The sequence below is a fragment of the Neodiprion virginianus genome, chromosome 4 (assembly GCF_021901495.1).
Source record: "Neodiprion virginianus isolate iyNeoVirg1 chromosome 4, iyNeoVirg1.1, whole genome shotgun sequence".
Classification (NCBI taxonomy): domain Eukaryota; kingdom Metazoa; phylum Arthropoda; class Insecta; order Hymenoptera; family Diprionidae; genus Neodiprion; species Neodiprion virginianus.
In genome coordinates this window covers 40,292,144-40,317,161 of record NC_060880.1, presented here as the reverse complement: position 1 = coordinate 40,317,161, position 25,018 = coordinate 40,292,144, and the positions used below count along the sequence as shown (strand labels likewise).

General features: G+C 40.0%; 3 protein-coding genes and 1 long non-coding RNA gene across 5 annotated transcripts; 2 read left to right on the top strand and 2 right to left on the bottom strand.

The window, feature by feature from the left end:
- Nucleotides 1-342: 342 nt before the first annotated feature.
- LOC124302406 (uncharacterized) lies at nucleotides 343-697 on the bottom strand. Its single transcript, XR_006907702.1, has 2 exons — nucleotides 631-697; nucleotides 343-459 (listed from the first exon to the last, which is right to left on the bottom strand). It is a non-coding gene; the product is annotated as an uncharacterized LOC124302406 (long non-coding RNA).
- Nucleotides 698-2,519: 1,822 nt separating this feature from the next.
- On the top strand, nucleotides 2,520-10,620 carry LOC124302098 (autophagy-related protein 9A). Of its 2 annotated transcripts, XM_046757888.1 has the most exons (8): nucleotides 2,520-2,754; nucleotides 3,341-3,449; nucleotides 4,961-5,277; nucleotides 5,489-5,955; nucleotides 6,057-6,241; nucleotides 6,410-7,360; nucleotides 7,557-7,937; nucleotides 8,362-10,620. In XM_046757888.1, the coding sequence occupies exons 2-8, from the start codon at nucleotides 3,396-3,398 to the stop codon at nucleotides 8,515-8,517; spliced, it is 2,511 nt and encodes an 836-aa protein (XP_046613844.1). In that variant the 5' UTR covers nucleotides 2,520-2,754; nucleotides 3,341-3,395; the 3' UTR covers nucleotides 8,518-10,620. The 2 variants fall into 2 exon arrangements, with proteins under 2 accessions (XP_046613844.1, XP_046613845.1); XM_046757889.1 differs by lacking the exon at nucleotides 3,341-3,449 and having other exon boundaries at nucleotides 2,521-2,754.
- A 368-nt stretch (nucleotides 10,621-10,988) lies between these two features.
- On the top strand, nucleotides 10,989-16,373 carry LOC124302100 (uncharacterized). Its single transcript, XM_046757891.1, has 3 exons — nucleotides 10,989-11,184; nucleotides 13,221-13,364; nucleotides 15,588-16,373. The coding sequence occupies exons 1-3, from the start codon at nucleotides 11,050-11,052 to the stop codon at nucleotides 15,795-15,797; spliced, it is 489 nt and encodes a 162-aa protein (XP_046613847.1). The 5' UTR covers nucleotides 10,989-11,049; the 3' UTR covers nucleotides 15,798-16,373.
- An 854-nt stretch (nucleotides 16,374-17,227) lies between these two features.
- On the bottom strand, nucleotides 17,228-24,446 carry LOC124302099 (sodium-independent sulfate anion transporter-like). Its single transcript, XM_046757890.1, has 11 exons — nucleotides 24,095-24,446; nucleotides 22,663-22,841; nucleotides 22,382-22,577; nucleotides 19,580-19,800; nucleotides 19,287-19,431; nucleotides 19,057-19,221; nucleotides 18,805-18,966; nucleotides 18,483-18,623; nucleotides 18,165-18,310; nucleotides 17,571-17,732; nucleotides 17,228-17,461 (listed from the first exon to the last, which is right to left on the bottom strand). Coding segments are annotated over exons 1-11 (1,665 nt in total). The 5' UTR covers nucleotides 24,096-24,446; the 3' UTR covers nucleotides 17,228-17,314.
- Nucleotides 24,447-25,018: the final 572 nt, after the last annotated feature.

Here is a 25,018-nt window from a genome sequence, read left to right as displayed (position 1 = left end):
TGAGGTGACGTTACTTTATGCCATACCCGGAAAATTTCATTGAACAATTGAGTGAATGTAATTATGTCTGGTGAATCCACAACTTAAACAACAAAATTAGTAATTTCAAATTCACGTTATATAATTATCTGCGACCTAATTCCGTTTCCCAAATACCCAACAAGTACTGGTTTCCGGTCGCAATGCTCATTCCACTTACAGGAACGTGCAAAGTTTCTAGGGACATATAAGCGTTAACAAAATCGATGGCGAAAAAAAAATTATTTAATTGGAAGTCTAGCTTGGTTGTGATCGCAAAAGAGCCTTTCCACGCAGCTGATGAATCGAAGATTTTTGTAACAATTATTGCCGTTCCGCCACGTGAATCCCGGATAAAAATACCAGTAACCTAAACACATGCAACTCACCAAAAACATCGTTTCATAGAGAAGTTACTCGGATGTTACTCTCTGCTCAACTCTGAAAAAATAAAAAGAAAAAAAAAAAATTGGAAATTATTTACCACAGATCTGCAGGTTCGAAATTTATTATTACTGTTGTTTTTTCTTATATTGATCTACTCCAAGTTTCGCACAGGGAAATATTCGAAAACAAATGAATGGGTCTTAATTATTGAAGAAATATATTTACCTCCTCCAACAAGGTCAGTATCGGACCTTTGGAGCATGGATTTTGCTCGAACTCTTAGGCGTATTTCTTTGGCCTAAAATATAAAACCAGTGATTTGTAATTCCATCTTATAAGCTTCTCTTCACTCTGGATAAAATTGATAATATCAGTAATTTGGCAAGTAAAATGCTATGGAAAATGAAATCTGTTGTATAGTTTTACCTTAAACATCCATTTTTGTTGTTTTCCGTTGAAGTTTCCAAATGCATTACTATTATAGAGCTATAATGAAGTGTAAACTCCGAATTTTAGACGACCTGATTTATTGTAAACTGTGTGAAGAAAAGTCCAGTAGATATAAGTACGCATCAGTAGTACCATATTTTGAACCCAAGAAAAACTCTTAGAAGTTTAAGCAGAATCCATGATCCGAAGGTCTGATACTCTCTTGGTAAGTTGCTCCACAGATTAGGCATGTTTTTCGTACCAGCAATCCGGGTTCAACGTTGCTGTCACACTTTCAATACTGAAACAAAAACGGAATAAAACATTCAGTGATACAATTTATTAGAATATTACAGAGGCTTGTAGTGCATGAATAATTGAATTACAGACATAAATGATAACAGAGAGAACAAATAAGTGCTTGGTTATTGAATATGAGTACACAAAATAACTGAAAAGAAATTAATGCCATTTAAAATGTAAGAGTGAAATATATTGACAATTTAAAAGCTTGATGGTAGATAATGATCATCTCAATGACATTTTTGTCACTCTTCTCACTGATGTGTGATTGATTTAGTTACCACAGTGTTTTCACTTTATTCATTACAACTATATTCGTAAATTAAGGGGAGAAAGTAGAGTGTTGCCTGAGTAGAGTAAGCAGTGCAGGTTTGAGTTAATTAATTAATGAGGTTAATTCACATCAGATTATCAGTAACCACGGTCAAAAATGGTGCAACTAAGTCTACCCCTGCAATCAAGTAATAGGCAACATTTTGTTAATATTTTATTTTCAAAATCAATAAACGCAATTGAATCTTAAGTATTATTTCAATAATTGAAGCATACTGAAAGTTTTTACAAGTACCTGTAATATGAGCAATGAACAGCAAGAAATAATCCAAAACACATCTCTGGATGCTCGAATGATTACCGTTCCTCCTATCATCCACTCATACCCCGATCTTTTCATGCGTAGAAATGACGGTAAATCAAACCATGTGACATATAACTGCGTTGCAATAATTTTCAAACCATGATTCCGTCCGTCTCGCGTACGGTTTTGTTTATTTCGCATAAGTGTACTGATATTTAATTACAGACTATGTTAGTGCGTAAGCGGCCTGTGAACGTTAACATTTGAAGCAGGCAGAAGTGTGACTGAATATCCTCACAATCAGATAAAGATATAAATAAAAAATAAAAATCAACACCCCCGTGCAGAGGCATGAATTTTCTGAAGCAAAAGTTGCACATCTAACTCACCTTCAATACTTGCAACCTGTGCTAACTTCAAGTAATAACTCGCTCCAATTACTCTGGGCTGTTAGTTTAGCCAGATGTCAAGAATTCCAAAGACCCCTCGAGACTTGACAAATCTTTTCCCCTCGGTGGTTGAGATCAAATATGCCAGCACTAATGAAATTTGAAAAGTTGAAAACGTGACCCTTCTTCTTTCGCCGACTCTCCAACATTTGCGACGTTTGTCTACAAAGTCTGCAATCCGTGACTGGCGAAGCTTCCGCTCTTGACTAAGTGGGTAACGAAAGGTGAAGACTCCGTCTACCATCGACCGAAAAGAACACAGTCGGTAGGTCAACGCAGCTGTGTTACCGACAGTGTTTCGATATTGGCCGGCAGTGTCGCTGCAGCCAGTGGCAATCGTCGCGACAAAAGAGTGAAGAAAACGGCAGAGTGGTGAAATAAATGGAAAAATGAGAACAGCAGTGATGAAAAAGTACGCGAAAATGGCGAGGCGGACGAAGTCCGGACGATTTTAACAGTCAAAAGTCTAAATTAGCAGTGCACGATCGTCCACATCGTTGTTCAACATGTGAGATTGACCATCGAAGTGATTGATTTCGTGAGATAGAACCTAAATCAGAATCGGTGGTCGAGCGAAACTCGATGATAAAGGTAAGACGATTCGCTTTGTTTATGAAGATCAGCTGTGTCACAGCCTGGCGTACATTCGTGTGTTATTTACGGATTCCGTCCCTTCCCTCCCCGCCATCTAAGATCTATCGCACGTTCTATTTTCGTCGTACAAAGGTCATTTCTAAATTACGCGTTATCAGTCGACCTAATAATAAAAAATATGCGATAAATCATGCCACAAATTATCAGCCGCCAATAAATGCGCGTTGACGCAGATATTAAACTAAATTCTCGCCGAATTCCTCATCCTCATTTGTATTGCCAAGGTCTTTGGCCTCCTCACCTGCCGCAACACTTACTCGATCGGTCTCTTTGTTGTGACACACATACCTAAAAATATATTTAACAATATAAAACATTCGCGATGATGATTCGTCTTGTTCAGTTTTCTCTTTGTTTTCATTTCTTTCATACTCCTCGATGTAGCTCGTACGAATATGCTCTTTTGAAAATAAAGCGAGTTGCGCAGAGCGTAAGATTACGATGTGAATGTTGAGAGGAGCAAGAGATGCACAAACAAGGATGAAAGAAGAGGGATCGATACATTTAACAAAATGTATTCTAGATGCTTGGAGCGCACCTGTTGGCTAGTAGTTAAATGAGCTTAATAACATGAAAGAATGAAACGAGATACCGTTATTACCTGCCTGGAGCCAAGTCGCAGAGCCCAAACGGTAATCGTTACCAGTATTCATCGCTCGCTGCATAACATTATTATGTATTTATTTTTGTAGCTTTAATGCATGTGCTAGAATCTGCGCACCACTCGTTGTCTAGATGCTGAATAAATCGAGTCGATCGTCAATTTTCTACATTTTTCAAAGCAATCCATAATTGTTGTTTTATATGCAAATCTTATACAAAGTCTTCCGTGTCAAGTCTAAAGCACTATTGGTAGTAAATATTACATGACAGAGAATTTTAACGGCACACTTAAAATCGATAGATCATATTCACTATATTGAAAACTGATCCCCTCGTTGTCTCACTTTCTTTGACCTCTGACTCTGATTCTTCATCTGAACAGCTCGCCTATTTTGTACTAACGTAGATCCTTCAAGTAGGATTGAGTAGAGTGGATTAAAATACATGTTCGAAATACTAATTGAATAAATTTCAATCTTCTGATAAATACTGCGTAACTTTCTCGGCACTGTGTAGCCAGCAGATAGCGTCTTCAATAAAAACATGTCTGCAAATTAGCCAGTATCACCGATGAAGCTGAAGCTAGAGCTAGCTGGCAGAGTTAGCAGCTAAATGTTTTAAACTTTTTGGAAATCAAAAAATGTAGATCAGTTTTATCCGAATGAACATTAGAACGTTTAGCTGCTTATTCTGGCTGTTAGCTTCAGTCTCGAGTATCATCGTATACCAAAGTTATTATTTCACCCTACTTTGTTATTAAAAAAAAAATCACAGTTTCAACTTCTGAGCAAATATATTGACAATGGTTTACAGCTATTTTTTTGCCTCGCATTTGTTGCAATCTTATTTACTACTGGTAGTAATCTAAAAGTGCTACACTCTCCTCCCACGAACAAAGCTTTGAAAACGAATTAATTTTACATTTGAGAGGCGTCCATAAGTTGACAAATGACAGAAGACCCCATTTGTCAAAAGTTGTGCTCTAAACACGAGGCAGGCAAAGAATCGTGAGATTAGAAATAGCCTGTGTGTCTGTAAAAGTTGTTGATAACAGCTTTGTTTCGGTCTCATTTTTCACGTCACATGACTTTCGGGGAGTTCATCCTTACTATTAACTTATCACGTATGAATGTTACGGATCTTTGAAAAGATGTATTTATATCATCCAATTCATATGCGCTTTCCTCCTGATATTGGCAATGGCATTGAATTCCCATTTTGCAAGGAACGTAATCGAAAAAAGTTCACCTAATCATTCTGATTATAAATCAATATTCATTCACTATCATTATAGCCGTTTCAAATTACTCGTTACCTCCTTCATTCGCCGTATCATTTGCATCTTAGCAGTGTACCGAAAACTATCATCTTCTGTGAATATTCTGGTGTCTCGTGGTGTAATTTTAATTTACATATATCTGCCTACTTGTATTCGTGCTCGTTGGTAATTTTATGTATCTTTCAGTTTTTTCCTTATTTTGAATTTAAGAGGAATAAATCCATTCTAGAAAAATAATTTAATGCTGAAAATAAATTTCAGATGACAACAGTGCTGGATGGTAGGTATCAGCAGCTTGAGACGTATTCGGAAGGTGAAGATGAAGCGCGGGATGGGAACGGGGAAGAAACGCCGCAAGAATCGGGGGTCATGATACACGTCGTCCCCGAAGGCGGCAAGGCGAGATGGAATCACATAGAAGATCTGGACTCGTTCTTCACTAGAATGTATCATTACCACCAAAAGCATGGATTCGCTTGTATGATTCTTCAGGAGACTTTAGAACTTGGACAATTCATCTTTGTAGTTACGTTTTCAACTTTCCTTTTCCACTGCGTTGACTACTCAATTTTATTTAGGTAAGAAGTATGATTCAACGACATGAAATAATGTTTAAAGTTTTCTGTTTTTTTTTTAAGTAAGTTTGACCACAGTGCTTCATCACAAATACTCAATTGTTTCCATCAGCGGACCACAGGAAATTTGGTATTCCTTGCGAGAAACGCTAGGGCGTCCATAGTTTCAAAAACTTGAGCGGGCCATTTTCTCAATTCAATTATATATTTTCAGGGACAACATTACGAACAATACATCGCACAAAACATCGATAAACGATGCGATACACTCTCCAAGCGAATGTGCAGCATCCATGGGACTGATAACGTGGCTCTGCATTCTAGTCGCAGTAATCTTCTGGATGTTGCGTGCCGTCAAAGTATTATACCACCTGACACAATTCTGGGACATAAAGCAGTTTTTCAACACAGCACTGAAGATCGAAGATCGCGAATTGGACAATCTGACGTGGCACGAAGTCCAGAGGCGTGTTAGGGATGTTCAAATCGACCAACAGATGTGCATACATAAACGGGAGCTGTCGGAGCTAGATATATACCATAGAATTTTGAGATTCAAAAATTACATGGTAGCCATGATCAACAAATCACTCTTACCCGTCAGACTCAATTTCCCAATAATTGGAGAAGTCATATTTATGACACGGGGCCTAAAATACAATATGGAGCTGTTATTGTTCTGTAAGCATTCGAATAACTCACCTGCAACATTTCCCTATCAGAAAAGAAGAAGAAAAATAGATAAAATGCTTATCATTTTGTTCCATTTCCCTTGATTACAGGGGGGCCGTGGTCGCCTTTTGAAAACAATTGGCACCTCAAAGAAGACTACAAAAAATTGAACAAAAGACAGGAACTGGCAAGAACATTATCCAAGCACATACTCTGGGTCAGCGTTGTTAATTTCATCTTATGTCCATTAGTTTTTCTCTGGCAAATATTGTATTCCTTCTTCAACTACGGAGAGGTAAGAAGTTTCTTTAGTAAAAACTTTTCGATTCAGTATAAAATGCTTTCATATTTTGATACAATGACACCAGATGAACAACAGTGACTCATGTAATCAATGATACTTTTCACTGGCGCTAGTCAAAAAAGACTCATGAATTACTAACAACCTCGTTCTCTTCAACAGATAATCAAGAGGGAACCAGGCACTCTCGGATCTCGAACGTGGTCTCTTTACGGTCGCTTGTACCTTCGCCATTTCAACGAACTTGACCACGAGCTGAACGCGCGATTGAACCGTGCCTATCGTCCGGCGTCGAGGTATATGAGCATATTCACGTCGCCTGTGATGACAGTGATCGCAAAGAACGTTGCCTTCGTTGCCGGGAGCATACTTGCCGTGTTATTGATACTGACGATCTACGACGAGGACGTACTGACCGTCGAACACGTTTTAACGACAATGACTATGCTGGGTGCAATTGTTGCCGGCGCGAGGGCGTTCATACCTGACGAAAACCTCGTCTGGTGTCCCGAGCAACTCCTCACCGCAGTTTTGGCTCACACCCATTACAGACCTGACAGTTGGCGAGGACACGCTCACACTATGTCAACCAGAGCTCAAGTAGCTCAGCTTTTCCAATACAGAGCCGTACATTTGCTGGAAGAACTGTTGTCGCCGCTGTTCACACCGTTTATTCTCTGTTTTCAAATGAGACCACGAGCTCTGGACATCGTTGACTTCTACAGAAACTTTACCATCGAAGTTACCGGCGTCGGTGACGTCTGCAGCTTTGCTCAAATGGATGTTAGGAAGCACGGTAATCCCATGTGGCAGACCGCTCCTCAGACCCCTGGCATCGAGGAGCGTAATATCGGATTTGACAACAAGTACGGAGACCATCTCAACAAGATTCACGTTCCCATGTCCAATCAGTACACTCAGGCTGAAGACGGGAAGACGGAACTCTCTCTCATACATTTCACTCTTACTAATCCGGAGTGGAGACCTCCTAGTCACGCAGAAACTTTCGTCACTGGGCTTAGGGAAAGGGCCAAGAAAGATGCCAGCGACATTCCAAACGACATCAATCCGCTCTACAGCAGCTTGAACAGCTTGTCCAGTTTGGGGGCTGGGGTGAGTTGAAAGGACGTAACAATTTGGTATGCCAGATCTTGGCTACTATTTTCCAAGTTTTCATCTTAGAAAACGATCCAAAGAGAATACGTTATTAAATATTGTCCAACTTTGTATCCCCTGGGATGAACCAAACACGGATGTTTTTGAATTCCTCGACGTGGTAACGAAATACATGAAAGTCTTCTATTTTCAGTACAACAATTTAGTATCCAGCATAATACACGGCACGTTATTGAACCAGTGTCAAAACACCGTGTCTGGAGTAAACGCGAGTTTCATGACCCAGCCGGGAATGTCAAGTGCCTTCGGAGGTGCCGAGGATTCGCTGCACGACCCTAGATCCGATGCAGCGTCACCTGCTGTTTGTGGCGGCCTGAACAGAGCCGAGGGACCCCTCCACAACGACCGAGGTCTCCTTCACAGTCTTCATCAAGGACTGTCCAACCAGTCGCTCGGGGCTTCGGTATTTGGCTCCGGGCGCGATTTGTCGTCGGAAGTTACTGTTCCAGTGGAACTAACCGCTGCTGATATGTCTCTATCTACACTGTACCTGCACGAACTTCATCATAGACAAGTATGTGGCTTTTATTTACAGTGTTACGAGTCTAAAAATCGGCTATGCTCGTTGCGCGATTTTTGACTTCTCTACCACTGATTCTGGGACAAATAAAGTTAATATTACCAAGAATCAAAATACTTAGTGCCTAATATTCTCAGTATTCTAATCTCCATGGTTGTGAAGTTGCTAAAAAAAATATAGAGAAACATTGATTGAGAGATGAACATATTTTTTTTAACTATCAAAGTATTCTTTCAAAACTGTTCAAAAACAAAAGTAATAATAAAATTTGAAAAGTATTTGTATGCAACGGTTGGACAAATTTCTGCTAGATTTGCAAAAATACGAGACGATGTTCAAAGATTATTTGTGCCCAAAAATGTGTTTAATAATTATTTTTTATAAACACAATACATGATAAACATTTCACTCAATTCAGATTAAAAGACGAGGCTATCAAGAAATGGCAACCCGAAGTATATGGCAACGAAGCCCAGTTCAAGAATTGGCCACTCTTTCGGAAGTGAGACAGGAGAGAGCGCCTCTGCTACGTCACGTTGATTCTTCCGTGAGAAATTCAGGCCAGGATTCTTAGCACAATATTTAATTTCTCTTATAATACGCGCGCACGCCTGTGTGTATAATATTTACCACCATCTCAATGCAGATACGTCTAGTGTATATGTAGGCCACATATACATATATATATATATATATAACTATATATAACGTATAGAGCCGCGTTGTGTAATTAAAAACAAACAAAGAAGTGAAAGAAAATCTTGAGTATCATTTTTAAACGAACAAAACGATAATGTTTTTACCCACTTAACGATATACTGCATACAGTATGCAGGTTATATTTGCATTGAGCTGGTAAAATTGATTTCACCACATCACTTGGACACAACGATGACAAAATTTTACAGGCTCAAACGCCGCGTATGTATGTGAAAACAATTTTCAAAAATTTCAGACTTAAGATTACCTCGTAGATTATTTTCTATACATATTGTTCACTTTTGTTTTATTTTTTAGAAACGTTTGAAGAAATCGGCAGTCGAATTTTAAAGCAAGGAAGGAACAGAAAAAAAAACAAAAAATTACATTCTTTTATACACGCGTTTGCTTATTATTGCGCTTATTATTCTCAATATTGATATTATTTGCACAAAGGATTTATCCGATCATTGTTGGTTGCAAATATTATGCCTACGAATCGCAGCTGTGACTGGTTGTAAGATATTTATGTAAAACTTATAATAACGATCCGATTCCAAGCATTTTTCGACAATTATATCTACAAACTACGTTTTTGCGATGTGTAATATTACTACTGCTATTACTACTACTACTTTACTGTTACTACTACTACTACTACTACTACTACAACTGCTGCTACTACTACTACTACTACTACTACTGCTGCTGCTGCTACGACTACTATTACTACTATTAACGTATTGCTGTTAAGACCTAATCTTTCGTATATTCCTACATGCGTTTTGAAAGAGAACACCTATCTACGTTAGATGACATATTAATTTTTCTTAATTTTACAATGCCACGATTCTCTAGTCATGATAATAGTTAACGTTATACGTCACGTAATGTAAATGCCGAGCGATTTCATGAATGAGGGTACAAAAATACGATCCAGGCCCGCTGGTAAAGGAGCCGAGAGACAGGGAATCGAGCGGGAGGGTATCGCGGCTTATTATATATATGCTATGTATATAAAACTTGTTCAAATACTAATTTATACCGCGTACAGCATGCATGTAAAAATCAGCATTGATAATTTTTGACAGGAAACTGGAGGGGCAACGTGAATACGAATCGTCATATTTTATTGAAATAAAACGCCAACAAAAAAGTACGTTTTGAGCTATTTTCACAGAAGCGCTTGCTTTCTAGAAAAATATACCCCGTCCGATGTTTATTTAATTTTTAATTCTGACTTGAGTCACTTTAGACCCGGGAATTCGTAAGTAGCGGTACGATTTCTCACAGTTCTACCATCTGGGATAGATGCGAATGCGGATAGTAGAAGTAAATGAATTCATGAAACACGTGTGTGTTGGTTTATGTACACCTTCGATTTATCCACTGGTCTGGAAATACTAGACTATCCATACTTCTATTTATATTTTAAGGTTCGACATACTCTACTTAAAACTTGTTTGTTTTATTAAAAGAAAAAAACGTCAAATAATTTGTACAGACGATTTTATTATGCTACTGGTATTTTTTTCTTTGCTTCCGCTACAACGAGACTTGAAGACGGCGAAACTTACTTGTCACTAATTCAATATTTATAAGACGGCATGAATACTGTTCCGTTATTTTAGTCAAAATAATACGCTATTATCTTGTCGACTTGATAAGAAATGTGATTGTACAATGTAAATTAAAACTGTTTATCGGAAACAGTAACTCTATCGTCGATTATCATAGTAGGGATGTTTACAGTATATTAATCGAAGTGAAAGTGAATATCGCTTTCATGGTAAAAACATACGAAGCTATTTTCTAACCGAACGAATTCTCTGTATATCTATACGTATAGTATAATGATTTTTTGAAAACGACTTAACTGATGTAGTATGTAAAGTAGATAAAATAATGCAATAAGGGTTGTACACATATATTGTATAAGATTATATTATGTATAGATAAATAATACGTTTCGTAATAATACGGCTTTATATCTTCATCACATTATGCTTTTCTTCGATCCTTAAAATGAAAGTAATACGAAAAACGCTATCAAAAGCTATTATATTTTTTCGCATTTTTTATTCCTTTTTCGACATTTTTTAGGTGACAACGAAGCCAAGAACGGCATTGGAATCTTTTCACTGATAATTTTTTCCGTTGACTGATTCTTCGGGGATTTATTCACCGTAACATACTAATATCGTGCTAATTTATGATTCGCAACAATAAAAAAGCATCGCATATTATTTGGCACAAACCGAGCGGATGGTGAGCGTTGACGGACTGCAATGTAAATGAAACAAAATTAACACGTAACAACAACAACTGAAGTCGGAATAACGCGACGCGAGTCTCCCTTCGCGATATTGAAAAGCGACTACAGCTTTGGCCTACCTGAGAAAGGAAAATGGAGAATTTCCAAAATCTAAAACCGACCGACACGTCCAAGTACAATTTACGGTGTAACCGTAACATCAGCGAAAAAATGACCAAAAAAGATTTCGTCTACGACATACCGGCGCCGTTTCAACTCATGAGAAAGGTAAATGATTTCTCCGAATTTCACTCTACTTATAAGCAGTTAAGAAAGGGGGATGTTTTTTGTACAATTATCATCAAAGTTCAGTCCTATTGTAACAGCTTAAAATCTTATTCTTGTAGATGCAAAATATTTCCTTCGATCAAGTAATTCTTTGTTTCTTGCGCATGATGTATTTCTGCTTCTTGCTCTCTAACTTTACTTTCCCGGTCCATAATTACATAGAGTGAATTCCTAACGACTGCATGGTTCGTAGTCTGCTAAGATGCAATGCGCACGCGCAATAATCCGAGAGCGGCTGTTTGCCAAGTTGACCAACCGTCACAAATGTAACCTCATAAATTTTTCGTCAACTGTCAATACTTTCGGCGTTGCATGCATCGCGGCGAACGGTCGTCTAAATTTATAACGGTTGGTTGCCCTGGAAAACTGTCGCTCTCAAATTAAAGTACGTTCACGTTAAATTGTAACAGTTGACGGGCCATGTAGTCTATGGCGGGTAGAGGTGAGGAGAAGTATCTCATATGGGTTTTCAACTGAAAAAATGTCCGTCAAAAAGCGGTAAATAGTAGTTCAACAAGTCACCGGAATGGCGCTAATAAACAATCACGGTTCAATCTGATCGACGCATTTTTTTAGATGTGAAACTTTTGCTACAGCAACGCCATCTTAATTGTACTCTGTTTTATGGACACTTTCTATTAGTGATGTAACATATATTCGCCTATTTTTTAACATACGCAGGGCATCTGCATTCGCAAAAATTGCGCGAATATTTTTCGAATATGATTGTCACAAATACTTCATATTTTGCGTATAAAATTTGTGAAAATAATATTAAATAAGACAAAAAAAAAAAAACATTGGTTTGACAATGGACTTTTATTATAAAAATTTTTCTTCACGTTTGAATCACACTCTAACCTCCAAATTATTTTTTTCCGTTACCAATTTGTCGATAAATAATCGAACAAACAATCGGCTTGGTTCGGATCAGCTCCGCGATTTCCAGAATAAGATGCAAACGGCGCTAATGTGTGCCTGCGACTTGCATGATGCACCTGTCAGTCGATCGATCGTCAATTTTTAACCATAGAGAAATGGTGCCAAATTAAAAAATGCACATTCGCATTCGCGAATACTTAAAAATGTACATTCGTTAAATTGCTACTTTCTATACACGAAGATAGTCATCCTTACCTCTACTCTCCATAATGTAGTCGATCGGAATTCATTCCGTACATCTTTACGTTAAATTTCTGATGACGAGAGATAGAGCCAAATCAATATCGAAAATTCGATTAGTTGACTAAGAACGTCAGTCAATTCAACGGCTTACACATCAACGCACTAAATCATTACACAACGCTGCTGAAGTGTCAAAAACTCGAAACCGAAATAGCAGGGGTGATATCGTGTTACTCGAGGTAAATGTTTATGCATAAACATGTTCTTAAGTACAGGCATGTAAAACGAGCGCCAGTCTAAAAGCCGAACATTGTTCGGAGACTCGGAGGGTCTGCTGAAAAAATATGTGCTGGTATAAATTAGGGATAACAGGGAAGTCAACTTAGTATGCCGTTGCAAAACCAATCGATATTATACCACTTTCACAATTCCCTTTCCTCACCGCTGATAAAAATAATTGTCTACGGATAAGGACGAATAAAATAAAATTCCGCACCCTGCTTTGATGAAAAATTGCTATTTTTCACCAAGCAGTGAATTTATCGAATTTTTGCAAATATTGAAGTGTAATTTATTTCACCCGTTTTAACTTTTTTCAGGAAAAATGTTTACTGCCAGGATTGAAAAAACCGCGCAGTAATTTCAGATGTTTTATAACGCCGAGTGCGATTGCCGAAAATCAAGTAAGAGGTGCTGCAAAGAGTGCGACAAAGTTAAACAAGAATCCTGTCGGACTTTTGAGATTGATTCAGCCGCGGAACTTACAAATTACAAGTGGAAAAAGTTCGGGCCAACAATCCGGATTGGCAAGAATTCTTCAGAAACAGGAAATTGCAGGGGCCGATGAAGAGACCGAAATACGCCGGCAGATCGTCCTGCCAATTCAGCTTCGCAGGAAACTTGGATCAGATTCAAAACCACCTCGTTACGCGGTAATCCCGACCAATGAGGGACTCGAATTAATCAATGAATCCGCCGAGCCTCACGCTGATCAGGTTCGAATTGGGGACTCTGATGAACGAACCCTTCGAATTTACGAAATTTCAGCATCGCGTTCATTCAGAATTATCCGAATTTGGGTTCTCTCCGCAGAACCGTGAAGCATCTTCTCTTTCCCATAACATTTTACAAAATACTTTTTTTTTTAGCTTTTTTACGAGTATATAATATAGAAGCGTTAGCAATTTTTTCACTCAAATACTGGGTTTGATTTTTTCGAAATGAGCTCGTTATAAAATAAATACTATCTTATTAGATTCGAACATTTGGCGACACGTTCAACTGAATTTCGATCGAATTCATCGCATTTAGAAAAACTTACTAGCGTTTCAAGCTGCCTAGGTGGAACGTAGTGCCCGTTTAGACTTTATCGAAAAAGTTTACGCGTATACGTATAGGCATGAGGATGTGTTTGTCTAAACACGCTTGCGAGAAGCTGTACAGCTATAAGGTATAACAGAAGTTTAGCCACAGCAGTAAAATCTACGGGACAAATTTACGGCAAATTTACCCGCACGCGAAGCCGCGGTAGATTTCAAACTTTCAACGTTCGTTTATTTATCGCGTTTAACCCGTGTTTGTGGTGAAAAGTTGAGCGGATTGTTTTCATTCACTCAAAAACATGCGTGTTTTTCTCCCTTCAAATAATTTCAATAATAAATGCGTCACTGGTGAAATTTTTGACCACGGATTACGCGAATTACGACTAATAGTTGACAATACAAAAAAAAAGTAAAATTTAAATTCGCTCCGAAGTAGCGTATTATTAATGGTTTTGACTAACGTGAGCAGTGACTTTCAATTAACAAAGTTTACCAAGTACCAATTTTAGTCATCGATTGAGGGGTAAGTCGTGGAGATATAAGTGGGGGGGGGGGGGGGGGGGGGTAGAGGCTGGACGGTCTAAAATCATACTTTAAAGAAAATAACAACACTTAGAGCAGCTTTTTGATTGAAATTAATAACAAAATGGTGGCATGGCGCATATAAGTAGCGAACGACCACGTTTTCAATCCGGTGGCGCAAATTTCAACCGATCGACTTGAAACTTTGCCACAATCTTTAAAACTTGCTTATCGATTCGAGCTCGTGGCTGGATTTTTGAATTTCAATCGCAAAATTTTTTTATACAAACTTTTATAACGATTTTCTGGTCAAAATGTTACGGGATAGAGGGGGGTTGATTCGACGAGCGGTTATCGAACCACCTCTATACCCACCCAAGATGTTATTTGGGTAATTCAGGTCCGGTCTCGTAGTTGTCCTCGATCCAGGAATGATGGAAGGAGTGATAATGAGATGGAGAAGGTATACCTTTTGTCTGACAAAGGCTTTACTATAAATGAGAAATGTGTAATTGCGTAACCGAGCGAAGTCGATTAGGAATTCGTGAAATGATTATTTAGACTGGAACTGAGGTTGAACTTGCAAGTTGAAGTTGAAGTCGATTATACGAACGGAGGAATAGAAGTTGATTTGACGAAGGTTGGAAATAAAGTAGACTTGATAGAGGATGGAATAGAATTGTCTTTGATGGACGATTGGATACAAGTGTCTTGGGGCAAAGAGTACGAGTCGACCAAAAGTGCGAGAATTCAGAACAGTGGAGAATATAATTAGCAGAGTAACGGTGATAGCGAGTGGCGTGGGGCTGGATAGAAATAGGACATGATGGAAACTATAACGTTATCATGAGGAATGTGGAAGAGTTAGCAGGTAGAGACAAGAAGTGGTCGAAGAAGATGGGAAAGACGTGTGGCGGAACGCTGGACGTAATAGAAAAATTAAATATTTTGTTCATAACCTTACGTATTTGGAAAATTTTTTTTTTAACATTTGGTCTACGATTTCGAATCCAAAAAAATGCTGCTGACTTGAAAGAAAACTCCATGTGTTACAAGTTGGACAGTGATGTCAGAAGATGCACCATGCCACCATTTCGTTATTAATTTCAATGATTAAATTCTAGAATATTCTTGAAACTATAAATGATAAAACCCCCGATCTCAAATAGCACCAAGTATGTTCCTTTCCTTGAAAAAAACAACTTCTAAAAATAGGCATGATTTTAGTCCGCCCAAGCTGTACCCCCAGCTTAAATTCAAATTAACGAATAGGTGATTTTCATTTGTTCTTGGGTATCCCTGAAATCTCGTTTGCGGGTGATTAGGATCCCATCATCGAAACCTTCAGCTAACGATTATCCTTCCGTCCAGCAGATTCCGGAGCGCAAGATCCTGCGGTTCCAATGTAATTACTGCCAGGAGCGATTGGCGACGCGACTGTCTTTGTCCACCCACGTCAAGTACCATTGCGGCACCTACTGCACCACCTGTTTCTGGATCCTGAAACCGGAGGAAACGATGACGCAGCACTTCCAGATAGCACATCAGGTCCCAAATCCATCTGTCTCTGTTCCTCGCCGGTGAATTTTCCCCCACCTTCAACGCAGTTTCCAGCACATGTGGAATATCCTAACTTTAAGGATGCTTTGTTCAGAGTGTTATACGTGTTAATTATCTCGTATGATATTCCGGGCTTACTCTCAGAATAATTATCCATGAACCCTGGGTGTAACGTTGCCAACGTAACTACTCATACGTGCAGAAATTAAACACACAGCCCAGGGCCGGTCTTGTTCACAACGCATGCTGATGCCACTCATCCGCGTATCATGTAAAGTACCATTGAATACCTTTGAAGTCAACTTAACAATCCCACTTGGAACACTCTGTATATATAAGTTTAACCTTTGGCGATTAGTTCAAAATCACCGTTTCATTATTCCTAGTCGTTGTATATCCTTTACGCTGAATCGAGTAGAATATATATGCATGTATAAAAAATTGATCACAGTGCGGTAAACAGATCGTGATAATAATTTGGTAACTATTTGACTTTCCGCATCGTAAACTCGGCACGTGAATTAACCTTTAAGAGTTTAAATGTTAGTTTGTAAGTAAGTAATGTGTAAAGTGCTTGCAGAATTTTTAAATATTGTTTCAACGAACTTATACTTGTATGATTTTTTTCGACAACCTGTCATTCGGTTAACGATGCTTGTACACACTAGTGATGTAACGAATAATCCCATATTTTTTGACATTCGCGAAATCCGTGCGAATGTGACTGTCGCAAATACTTTATATTTTGCGTATACAATTTGTGAAAATAATATTAAATAAGACAAAAAAAAAAAAATAGTTTGTTGATGAGAATTTGTTATTAAAGTTTGTCTTTACGTTTGAATTACACTCTTACCTCAAAATTAATTTGTTTCCATTATCAATTTGTCGTTAAATGATCGAACATACAATCGACTCAGTTCGGATCAGCTTGGCAATTTCCGGAATAAGATGCAAGTGGCGCTAATTTGTGTATGCAGCTTGCATGTTGTACCAGTTACTCAATCAATCGTCGACTTTTAGCCGTAGAGAAATGGCGCCAGATTTAAAAATGTATACTCGCATCCGCATTCGCGTTAGCGAATACTGACAAACTTACATTCGTTACAATGCTAGTACACAGGTGCCGTTCGAGAAATACTTAAGGTAATTACAATTAAGAATTGATACTGCGTCGCTAATCTCCTTCCTGCTGTACACTCTGACAAAGTGTAAGCGATGCACTTTGTACGCAACGTGTACAAATAATCACTCTAATGTGTAACGTACCATGCCGAAATTACACGGAGTAATAATTTATTATACGCTCTACAGAGAGTTAACATTTCTGACCTGTCACGGCACCTCGCTTTGTACATCATCGGAGGTTCAGCGCAGAGATGAAGAACTGGAAATTAGCGAACGTTGTGAGAAGTGCGTGAGAATATGGAAAACAAGAAGACGAAATCAAGTCATGGATCGCGGACCATCCGAGACACGTAATCAAAACATTTATCAGGCCTGTGAACATATTTTACAAACAATAAAAGTGAGCCTGAAATTCAAACGGAGAGTCCTTCGTCCTTTGTGAATCGATTCGTGAGTTCCGGAGCCACGGTTCCGAGGATTCTCTTCACGTTTTCGGCGCAACCAGTAAACGTGACTTCTTGTCCTCTGACCGAGAGATCCTTCGCGAGAAGTTTGATGTTCTGCAACGAAAGGATGCTTGTGGTAATTGAGTCGGGAAAGGTCCACCGTCCACCATTCTTGTCATGTCTTGTCATGGTGAAAATTAGATACGAAATCAATCACACGGACCTTTGCAACCGTCGTATCGATCCTCTTCACGTTTTTACAATTGAATATTACGTCCGAGCTATTTTTCTCCGACAGCTTCATAATACCGTTCCGCAGATGCTCAGCCGCAGGGAAGGACACTGTCTCCTCGGGCATCACCTGGATGAACGTCTTTTCCTCGATCTGAAGATTCACGTAAATCAAACGATTTATCATCATAGAAAATTTATTAAGATACAGTGGAATTGAGTGTAACCCTTCATTGTTTGAATAAAAAATCAGGAATAGGATAAAAATAACGTTTAACGTTTTTTTTCTTAGTCGTGTTATTTGCTCCAATAGTGGAGTGGAAAAAGATAGTGGACGAAAGCGAAACAATATTCCCGTAGCAGTGTAATAGAAATGAACATGAGAAAATTCAAATAACACGATCTAAGGATGTCAGCAGCTTGAGAAATGGTTTGATAGCTAGGAAGTCAAAAATAATTAAACTCTGGTCGGGGAATCGTGTTAGATTTGTAACTCCAAAAATTGAACGGCACATTTCCAGTTGAAAAATCATTTACTCCATTGGTTGTTTTAACTGAGAATTTCATCCATTAGATTTTCTCATACCTGTTCGACCCTCATCTCAACTTCCGGTCTAGCCGAGTAATAGAACAATGGTACGAGATTGAGAACGATGCCTATGACGATGCCGAGTTCGAGGCCTAGGAAGACGCATGCGACGAGGGTTGCGATGAGGATTGCGAAGTCCACCTCTGAAGCAAACGAATGTCGACATAAACGACAAATGAACCGGAACTCCGGGCCCATCCAGGGCGAGAAAATGGGGGATATGGTAAAGGATATTTTGATGAAGTAGTAAAAATCCATCCTAAGACGAGGTTTGAGAGAAAGAATTTTGACCGAAGGTATAACAGCGCTACTCACTCTTAGCTTGCCACAGTAAGGCGTAGGTTGGGAAGTCCACCAGGTAGTACATGGCGCAGAGGATGACACCGGACAACGTTGCTCGAGGGATGAATCTGAAGGTGCCGGTAAGAAGACCGACTGCCAGGAGCACCAGGATGCCTAAGCGAAAGTAATTTCGTTATATTACGAAGGACTGAACAATGCTGGAAGTGGAAACGAATTTTACACCAGACTTAGTTTAGAAGATATGCCAAAATTGACTTTCGGCGGAAATTGCTTTCCGGACTGGAGTACATCCAGTTGGACGGTGCAAGGAAGTCGGTGAAGATTAAAAACTCACCCGTGAAAAGCCCTCCCAGTGGCGTTCTCACTCCTGAGGCGTAATTGACGGCAGTTCTTGTAAAGGACCCAGTGACCGGCATCGACCGAACGAAAGATCCACATATGTTGCACAACCCCAAGGCCAGCATTTCCTGGGTCGCGTCGAGGGACTTTCCCATGGCTGAAGAGAGACGAAGAAGAACCAACGTTAATGAAAATTACCTAGGTAGCATTTCTGACGATGAATAATCGAGTTAATCGATGAGCTCACAGAAAGCCTTGGCAATAGCGATGTGCTCGATGGTGGATATGATCGGCATGGTTACCACCGTCGTGCCCATCCCTGTCACCATGTCGACGAAGGTCAGCGTCTCGTTTCCAAACTCCGTTGAGAAGGGCGGCCAGGAAAGGGGTGGCAATCCTTGGCCCATACTCCCTGTGGAAGATGCCGACAGGGTGAAATTGATCTCGGGGATTCGAAGAGAGCGAGTCATCACTCACCTGTCAGCCGAAAGGGCTCCATGTCGTAGACGTAAAAAGCGTAAGCCAGCCCAGTGCCGAAAACAACGACAATCGCGTTTCGCCCCAGACCAATCATCCACATGACTTTTTGCCACGCAGTCCCGTTCCTTCGTCCCGGAAGATTCTGATTGCGATTTACGAGATATCATTACAGCGTTGCCCTCGGATTCGGGGTGCGTTTCATACCCGGCCAGAAATTGGCAAACGTAATATTAGACGGACGCTGCGCACCCTCGGGTACTATCGTATTAATCGTGCGAAATTAGAGGTACCTTAAGGCCGACCAGAACCCCGACGGTTCCGAACCCCAGGAGTGTGTCCCACCAGCCTATCTGGTCCAGATTTGTAAACACCGAGACGACGGAGTCGATGAACGAAGAACTCGGCCCGGGAATCCCCAAAATCGGCTTGAACTGAGACGAGGCAATTGTCACCGCCGCTCCGGAGGTGAAGCCAGTAATTACCGGGAGTGAAATGAAGTCCAGGAGAAATCCTTGGGAGAGAAATAATTACATCGGTATATCGATTGTCATTTCGTCAGAATTGATGCAAGTGCAAGTAGGACTACGTAAAGACTTCTTGCTTCTCTCCAAATTTCATGGTTCTAGGTCAACGGGAAGTATCCTGTAGGTTTTGACGAATGAGTTTGCAAGTATCAAAACATGTGGCCTAAATGGTCGTATCTTTTTATTGCGATGACTTGGAAGCTTGAATTTTTTACACCTCCACGGGGCCGTAAATCTTAGCATTTGGTATTAATTTAAAATTGATACGCCTACGCGTTCCTGAAAAAGGAGTCTTGACAGACGGACAAACGGACAACGACGTGATCCTGTAAGGATTCCATTTCTACCTTTTGAGGTACGGAAGCCTAAAAAGGACCTTTGATCCTTGCCTAATTGCAGGAACAACCCGACATCGATCAATACCCATACATCTCCACTGATAAAAAGAGCCGATGAATTTTAAAGCTTACAAGAATGTTTTTCCCGGACCGATATCGCCAAGCTGGTACCTCGGAGGAAAGGTGGAAGGTTGCGGCGAGGGAATCGACGGTATTTACGGCATCCAAAAAATGGTACAAGACACATCGACCGAATAGATAGAAGAGGCGAGAGGGGAAGTGATTTGTGGGAACGGGAAAGACGGATTCACTGTAAATATTTTCCACTTTTCTTCTTCTTCAGAAGCTGAAGGTAATTCTCTAGAGAATATTTTCATGAAACTCGAGTCAACTATCTCGCAGGGAGCGTTTCAGGTTTTGTCTGGCAAAGGATAACTCTGGACGAAGGAATTTCTGCGGAATTCTCGAGGCGTTAATCACTCATCGTCAGTGTGGGTATTTTAAACGAACTTCCGTACTCGACTTTGGTATTTGAAGAACTTGAATAGGTTCGTTAGGGTACAACTTTACGTGCCTTGGCGGAATTATTGATTCTACTGAACAATACAATTGCCAATACATATATTGGTGCACAGGCGTGACGACTTTATGGACGTTTTGTCAATCCCTCGGGCATTTTTTGTGCCTTGGTAGTAAATGTCGAACCTTTGCATCGTCGACTACATATTCTTTAACGTTTGAATGGTCTTAATCGAGAAAATGGATATCGAATATTAGTGATGAAGGAGAATTTCGAAACGGCAGTTCGGAAACAGACTGGTTGACTTCCTCGCTCTGTATTAGTCTTGAAATTTACGAAGTGAACGAGCTAAAAACATTGATCGAGGTCACGTAAATTTTTTAACCATACTCAGCTGTCGTCCATAAAAACTGGGGCTACTTATCTATCATTCAAAAGGGAAGATCAGTTCTCCGGAATCACTCGAGGGAAAAAAAAACACGTTTGTCTTACGCTTCGTTCGTTTTTCGACGTTTCGCTTCTGCTATTTCATTTTCGATCAATCATATTACCAGCCTTCACTTGCCACGCTACTGTAAAATCACGTGCTTGTCAGACTAGCTTGCTTCACACCCCGGTGACAAAAATTGTTATAAAAAAAAATCATCTTTTTCACAATACATCGACAGTTTACTTCCAAGAATCATGCAGTTCATATGGTAAAAAATTCAATTTACGTATACTAAAAAAAAAAAAAAAAATGTAACAGAAGTAAGAAAAAAAAATGGCTATTTTCACACAAAAATTCTTTGTTTTTTTTTTAATATCAATTTTAACTTCATTTAATTATCGACAAAAAAGTCTACACCCCAGGTGGCAAGTAAGGGTAAAATTTTTATTTATTTATACGTTCATTTTTTTGCTATTTACCTCAGAAAAGTAAGGAATCGTGAATTATTTCCAAATGACAGTGAGGTTAAAGGAAAAAAAAAAGTGATGTATTTTATGATAAAGAGTTCCGAATACGAGTCAAGGGCTGTGCAAGTGATAAAATTACACGTCATGAGTTTTACTAGATGTTTGCTTTCAATTTTCTCCAACATTTGTTTTTCGGTCCGCAATTATTGTCCGCTGTGGCAAGTTTTCACTCCCGTTTCTCGCTCTGCAGCGCAGCAAAGAGAATCGAGGAAATTTGTCTAATTGTAAGCTCGCAGACGAAGTTTGGATTGATTGATAAATGTGTTCCTGATTTTAGCCGAAGACACAGAACCGAAATTCTGTCCTTGGGTGGTTGACCGCGATCTCGTTAAACTTCCGTCCTTGTTTAGTCACGGACACCAAAACCTCACCTGTCTTGATTTGGGTACACGCTGCAGATGTTCAATAATCGAATGGGAATTAATTGGACCGCGTTCGACGAATCCTCGGAATCGTTCGTAATTGGCTTATAGCATCTCGTAATGGGGGCCGTAATACAGAAATAACTGTGTTGGCGTGGTGTAATTTGATTTTGCGGTATATAATATAATTGAGTGATTCGGTGAAGCTGTATTAAATTTCGTCGAAACTCGATATTCGAGCTTCGCCTATTTCCACAACGCAAAAAACCAATCGTCAACGATTTCGCGTTGCGCGCTTTTTTTCCCGCGTCTGGTGTGAGAATGATTTGTGCCGAATTTCGAATATCGTGTCAGTTCCGTTTCACTGTTCGTTTAGAAACCATTTGCTTACCCAAGTGAAAGATACCGAGGACGGTGATGATGCAGCCCTTTAGAAAGCAGATCAGAACCGCCATGTCAGCTCCGTAATTCGCGACCATCGACTGGACCATGAGGGCCATGATGGCGGTGGGTCCGATGGTGATGTTGGTGCAGGAACCGAAAAATATGTAGACGAACGAGGCCATGAACGCCGAGTAGAGGCCATACTGAAAGAGAAGCAGAGTCGTAAGGGTGTTACTTGACCTCGCGTGAGAAACGTTGCGGAAAAAAATCCGCTCTCAATGATAATACCTCGGGATTCAGACCGGCCACTATTCCGTACGCTATGCCTTGAGGGATTGCGGTCAGTCCGACTGTGATTCCGGCCAGCATATCCTGCAGGATCCATGTTGGCCTGTAACCCGGTGCCCAGGCGAGGATGGGCAGCCGCCGCTTACCGTATTTCGCTAATTGCGTCCATCCGAGCTTCACTGAAAGCGTCGAAGATGTTTGTGAGTTGGCTTCAGCCGCAGGGACATTGTTCCCTTGGAAAGCGGGTAAACAACGTGTTTCTGCTTTATCGAAGCGTTTTACCCTCTCCATACACTCGGGAAATCCCTACTTGGTTCGGTTGGGGAGGGGGAGGGTGAGAAAAATCAACTAACGCTCCCAAAGTGCTTCGAACTTGAGCGAAACACTGAGGGATGTGTTTTACCGAAGTGCCTTGGAACCTTTGCTCTTGAGTCCAATGCTCGTACGTCTCTATTCACCACCTGGCATATGTTTCGTCGAAATAAAGCCACAAGTTTGGTACCGTCGTCTGATGGATCGGACCTTATATCCGTGCACCCTTGTCCAAAGTTGAGGATGAACAAGTGTTTACGTGTGGCACGAACCTTCCGAGACGGAGATTCTTTACATCCTCTTCTGGACTTTCTCACTTTGGACCGAATCGCGACATCTCTACATTTTTTAGTTTCAGTTTAGAGTGGCAATAAAGTCTCGATGTTACCGGCACGAGGGTGCAATATATATATATATATAATGTCGCGGGGTTAAAAGTTCGGACAATCTTACTACCTGAAGGTTCGCCGGCATAAAAGAAGAACCATCACGGAGTGACCCGGCTTTTTTAAAACTTTTATTGTTATCTACGTTTCCCAGAGTTCCTTTATAATTTAATATTTCAAAGGCGACACGCTCGAACGAAGGATGTATAAACCTCGGGGGACAGACTGACAAAAAAATTCATCCAGCGTCTGCATTTCATTCTCGTTCCAGCCATTTATAAATAATCGTTTCCATCCTTCTAATGCTCTTCAAATAAACTTACACTCCTCGAATACACTGGTAAATATTTCAACCGATCGATTTCCTCCATATCATCGATTGACTATACAGTACAACTTAATTTTGAGTAAACGGTTCATCGTTTGTAAGGAAAGATTGAGGTAAAACACATTGAGGAGTTCAATTGTTGGTAATATTCACAGTAACTCGATCAGGTGAATGAAATCGGTTAATTGTTGACAATCAGTGTAATTTATCAATCAATCATAATTTCTAAATAAAGTTCTACTGCTTATAGTCGCGATGGTTTTCAATTTTACCGCAGTGTGTACGGACTGGTGATCAAAAATGACTGGCTCTATTGTCAGCAAGTATGGGCTGTGTGAAGAAAAAAGTGTAGCACACTCTTGTTTGGAGTGTAATTGAGCAATAAAAACAAAACCAGTATACTCACTTTCGCTGAATGTCCGGTTTGTTCTTCGACCGAAGTTGATACGCTCTTTGGGACGTAGTGACAACGGAGTTTCTGACCGGGTATCTAAGTCTATCTAAATCTTGTGACATGTTGCGTGATGGATGTGCGTTGCAATTAACGCGGAACCATGTAATAACCAATTGCGTAACCGTATCTGAGTCGCACCATCATTAATGCATCAATGCCGGAATCCCAATGCTGATAGTTAAGCCATCAGAAGGGTTGATCGTCGAGAACTTCACAGTATCAGTTTCTCTCCCAAACAAGTCGAACCAGATGACGTAAAGTGAATAACGATAACTCAATACAGCAATTACAGCTTTCGGTATCGACGAGGCGATCGAGAGAAATAATGTAGCCTTAATGCTTATCGGGGTTGCTTATCTCGTACAAAGAACAGCTTTTTCAAACGAACACTTATCAATACGTGTCTGTACGTCCAAAGGTTACGAAGATTGGAGCGATAATTCGCTAACGCTCACTACTGAAAATCAGTCAAAGTAGCTCAATTTCACACATTCATCAACTTGAAGAGGCAATCATCCGGTTGCTTGATCGTCGAGGAATCGCTTGTAGACAAAGGATACGTCGTCCTTGACCCTGTGCAGACATTCCTTATCCATCGTTCGACCCGGTGTCAAGAATGGCGAGAATCCCGACACTGGCATTGAAACTTTTAATCAGTTACCACCAAAGTCGAGGGAACTTCTGAAGGCGCAATTCAATTTCAATACCAACTCTCAATCCTCGAATTTAACACTCAAAGTTGCGTGCCAGAGTTGCGGAATCAACCGATCTGGAATCTGTTTAGAATTTCAATTTATCTATGGGATCTACGTATTACCTGGACTTTATTTTCATTTGGTTGGAAAAATCCATACAACCCAAAATGGAATTCGTCGT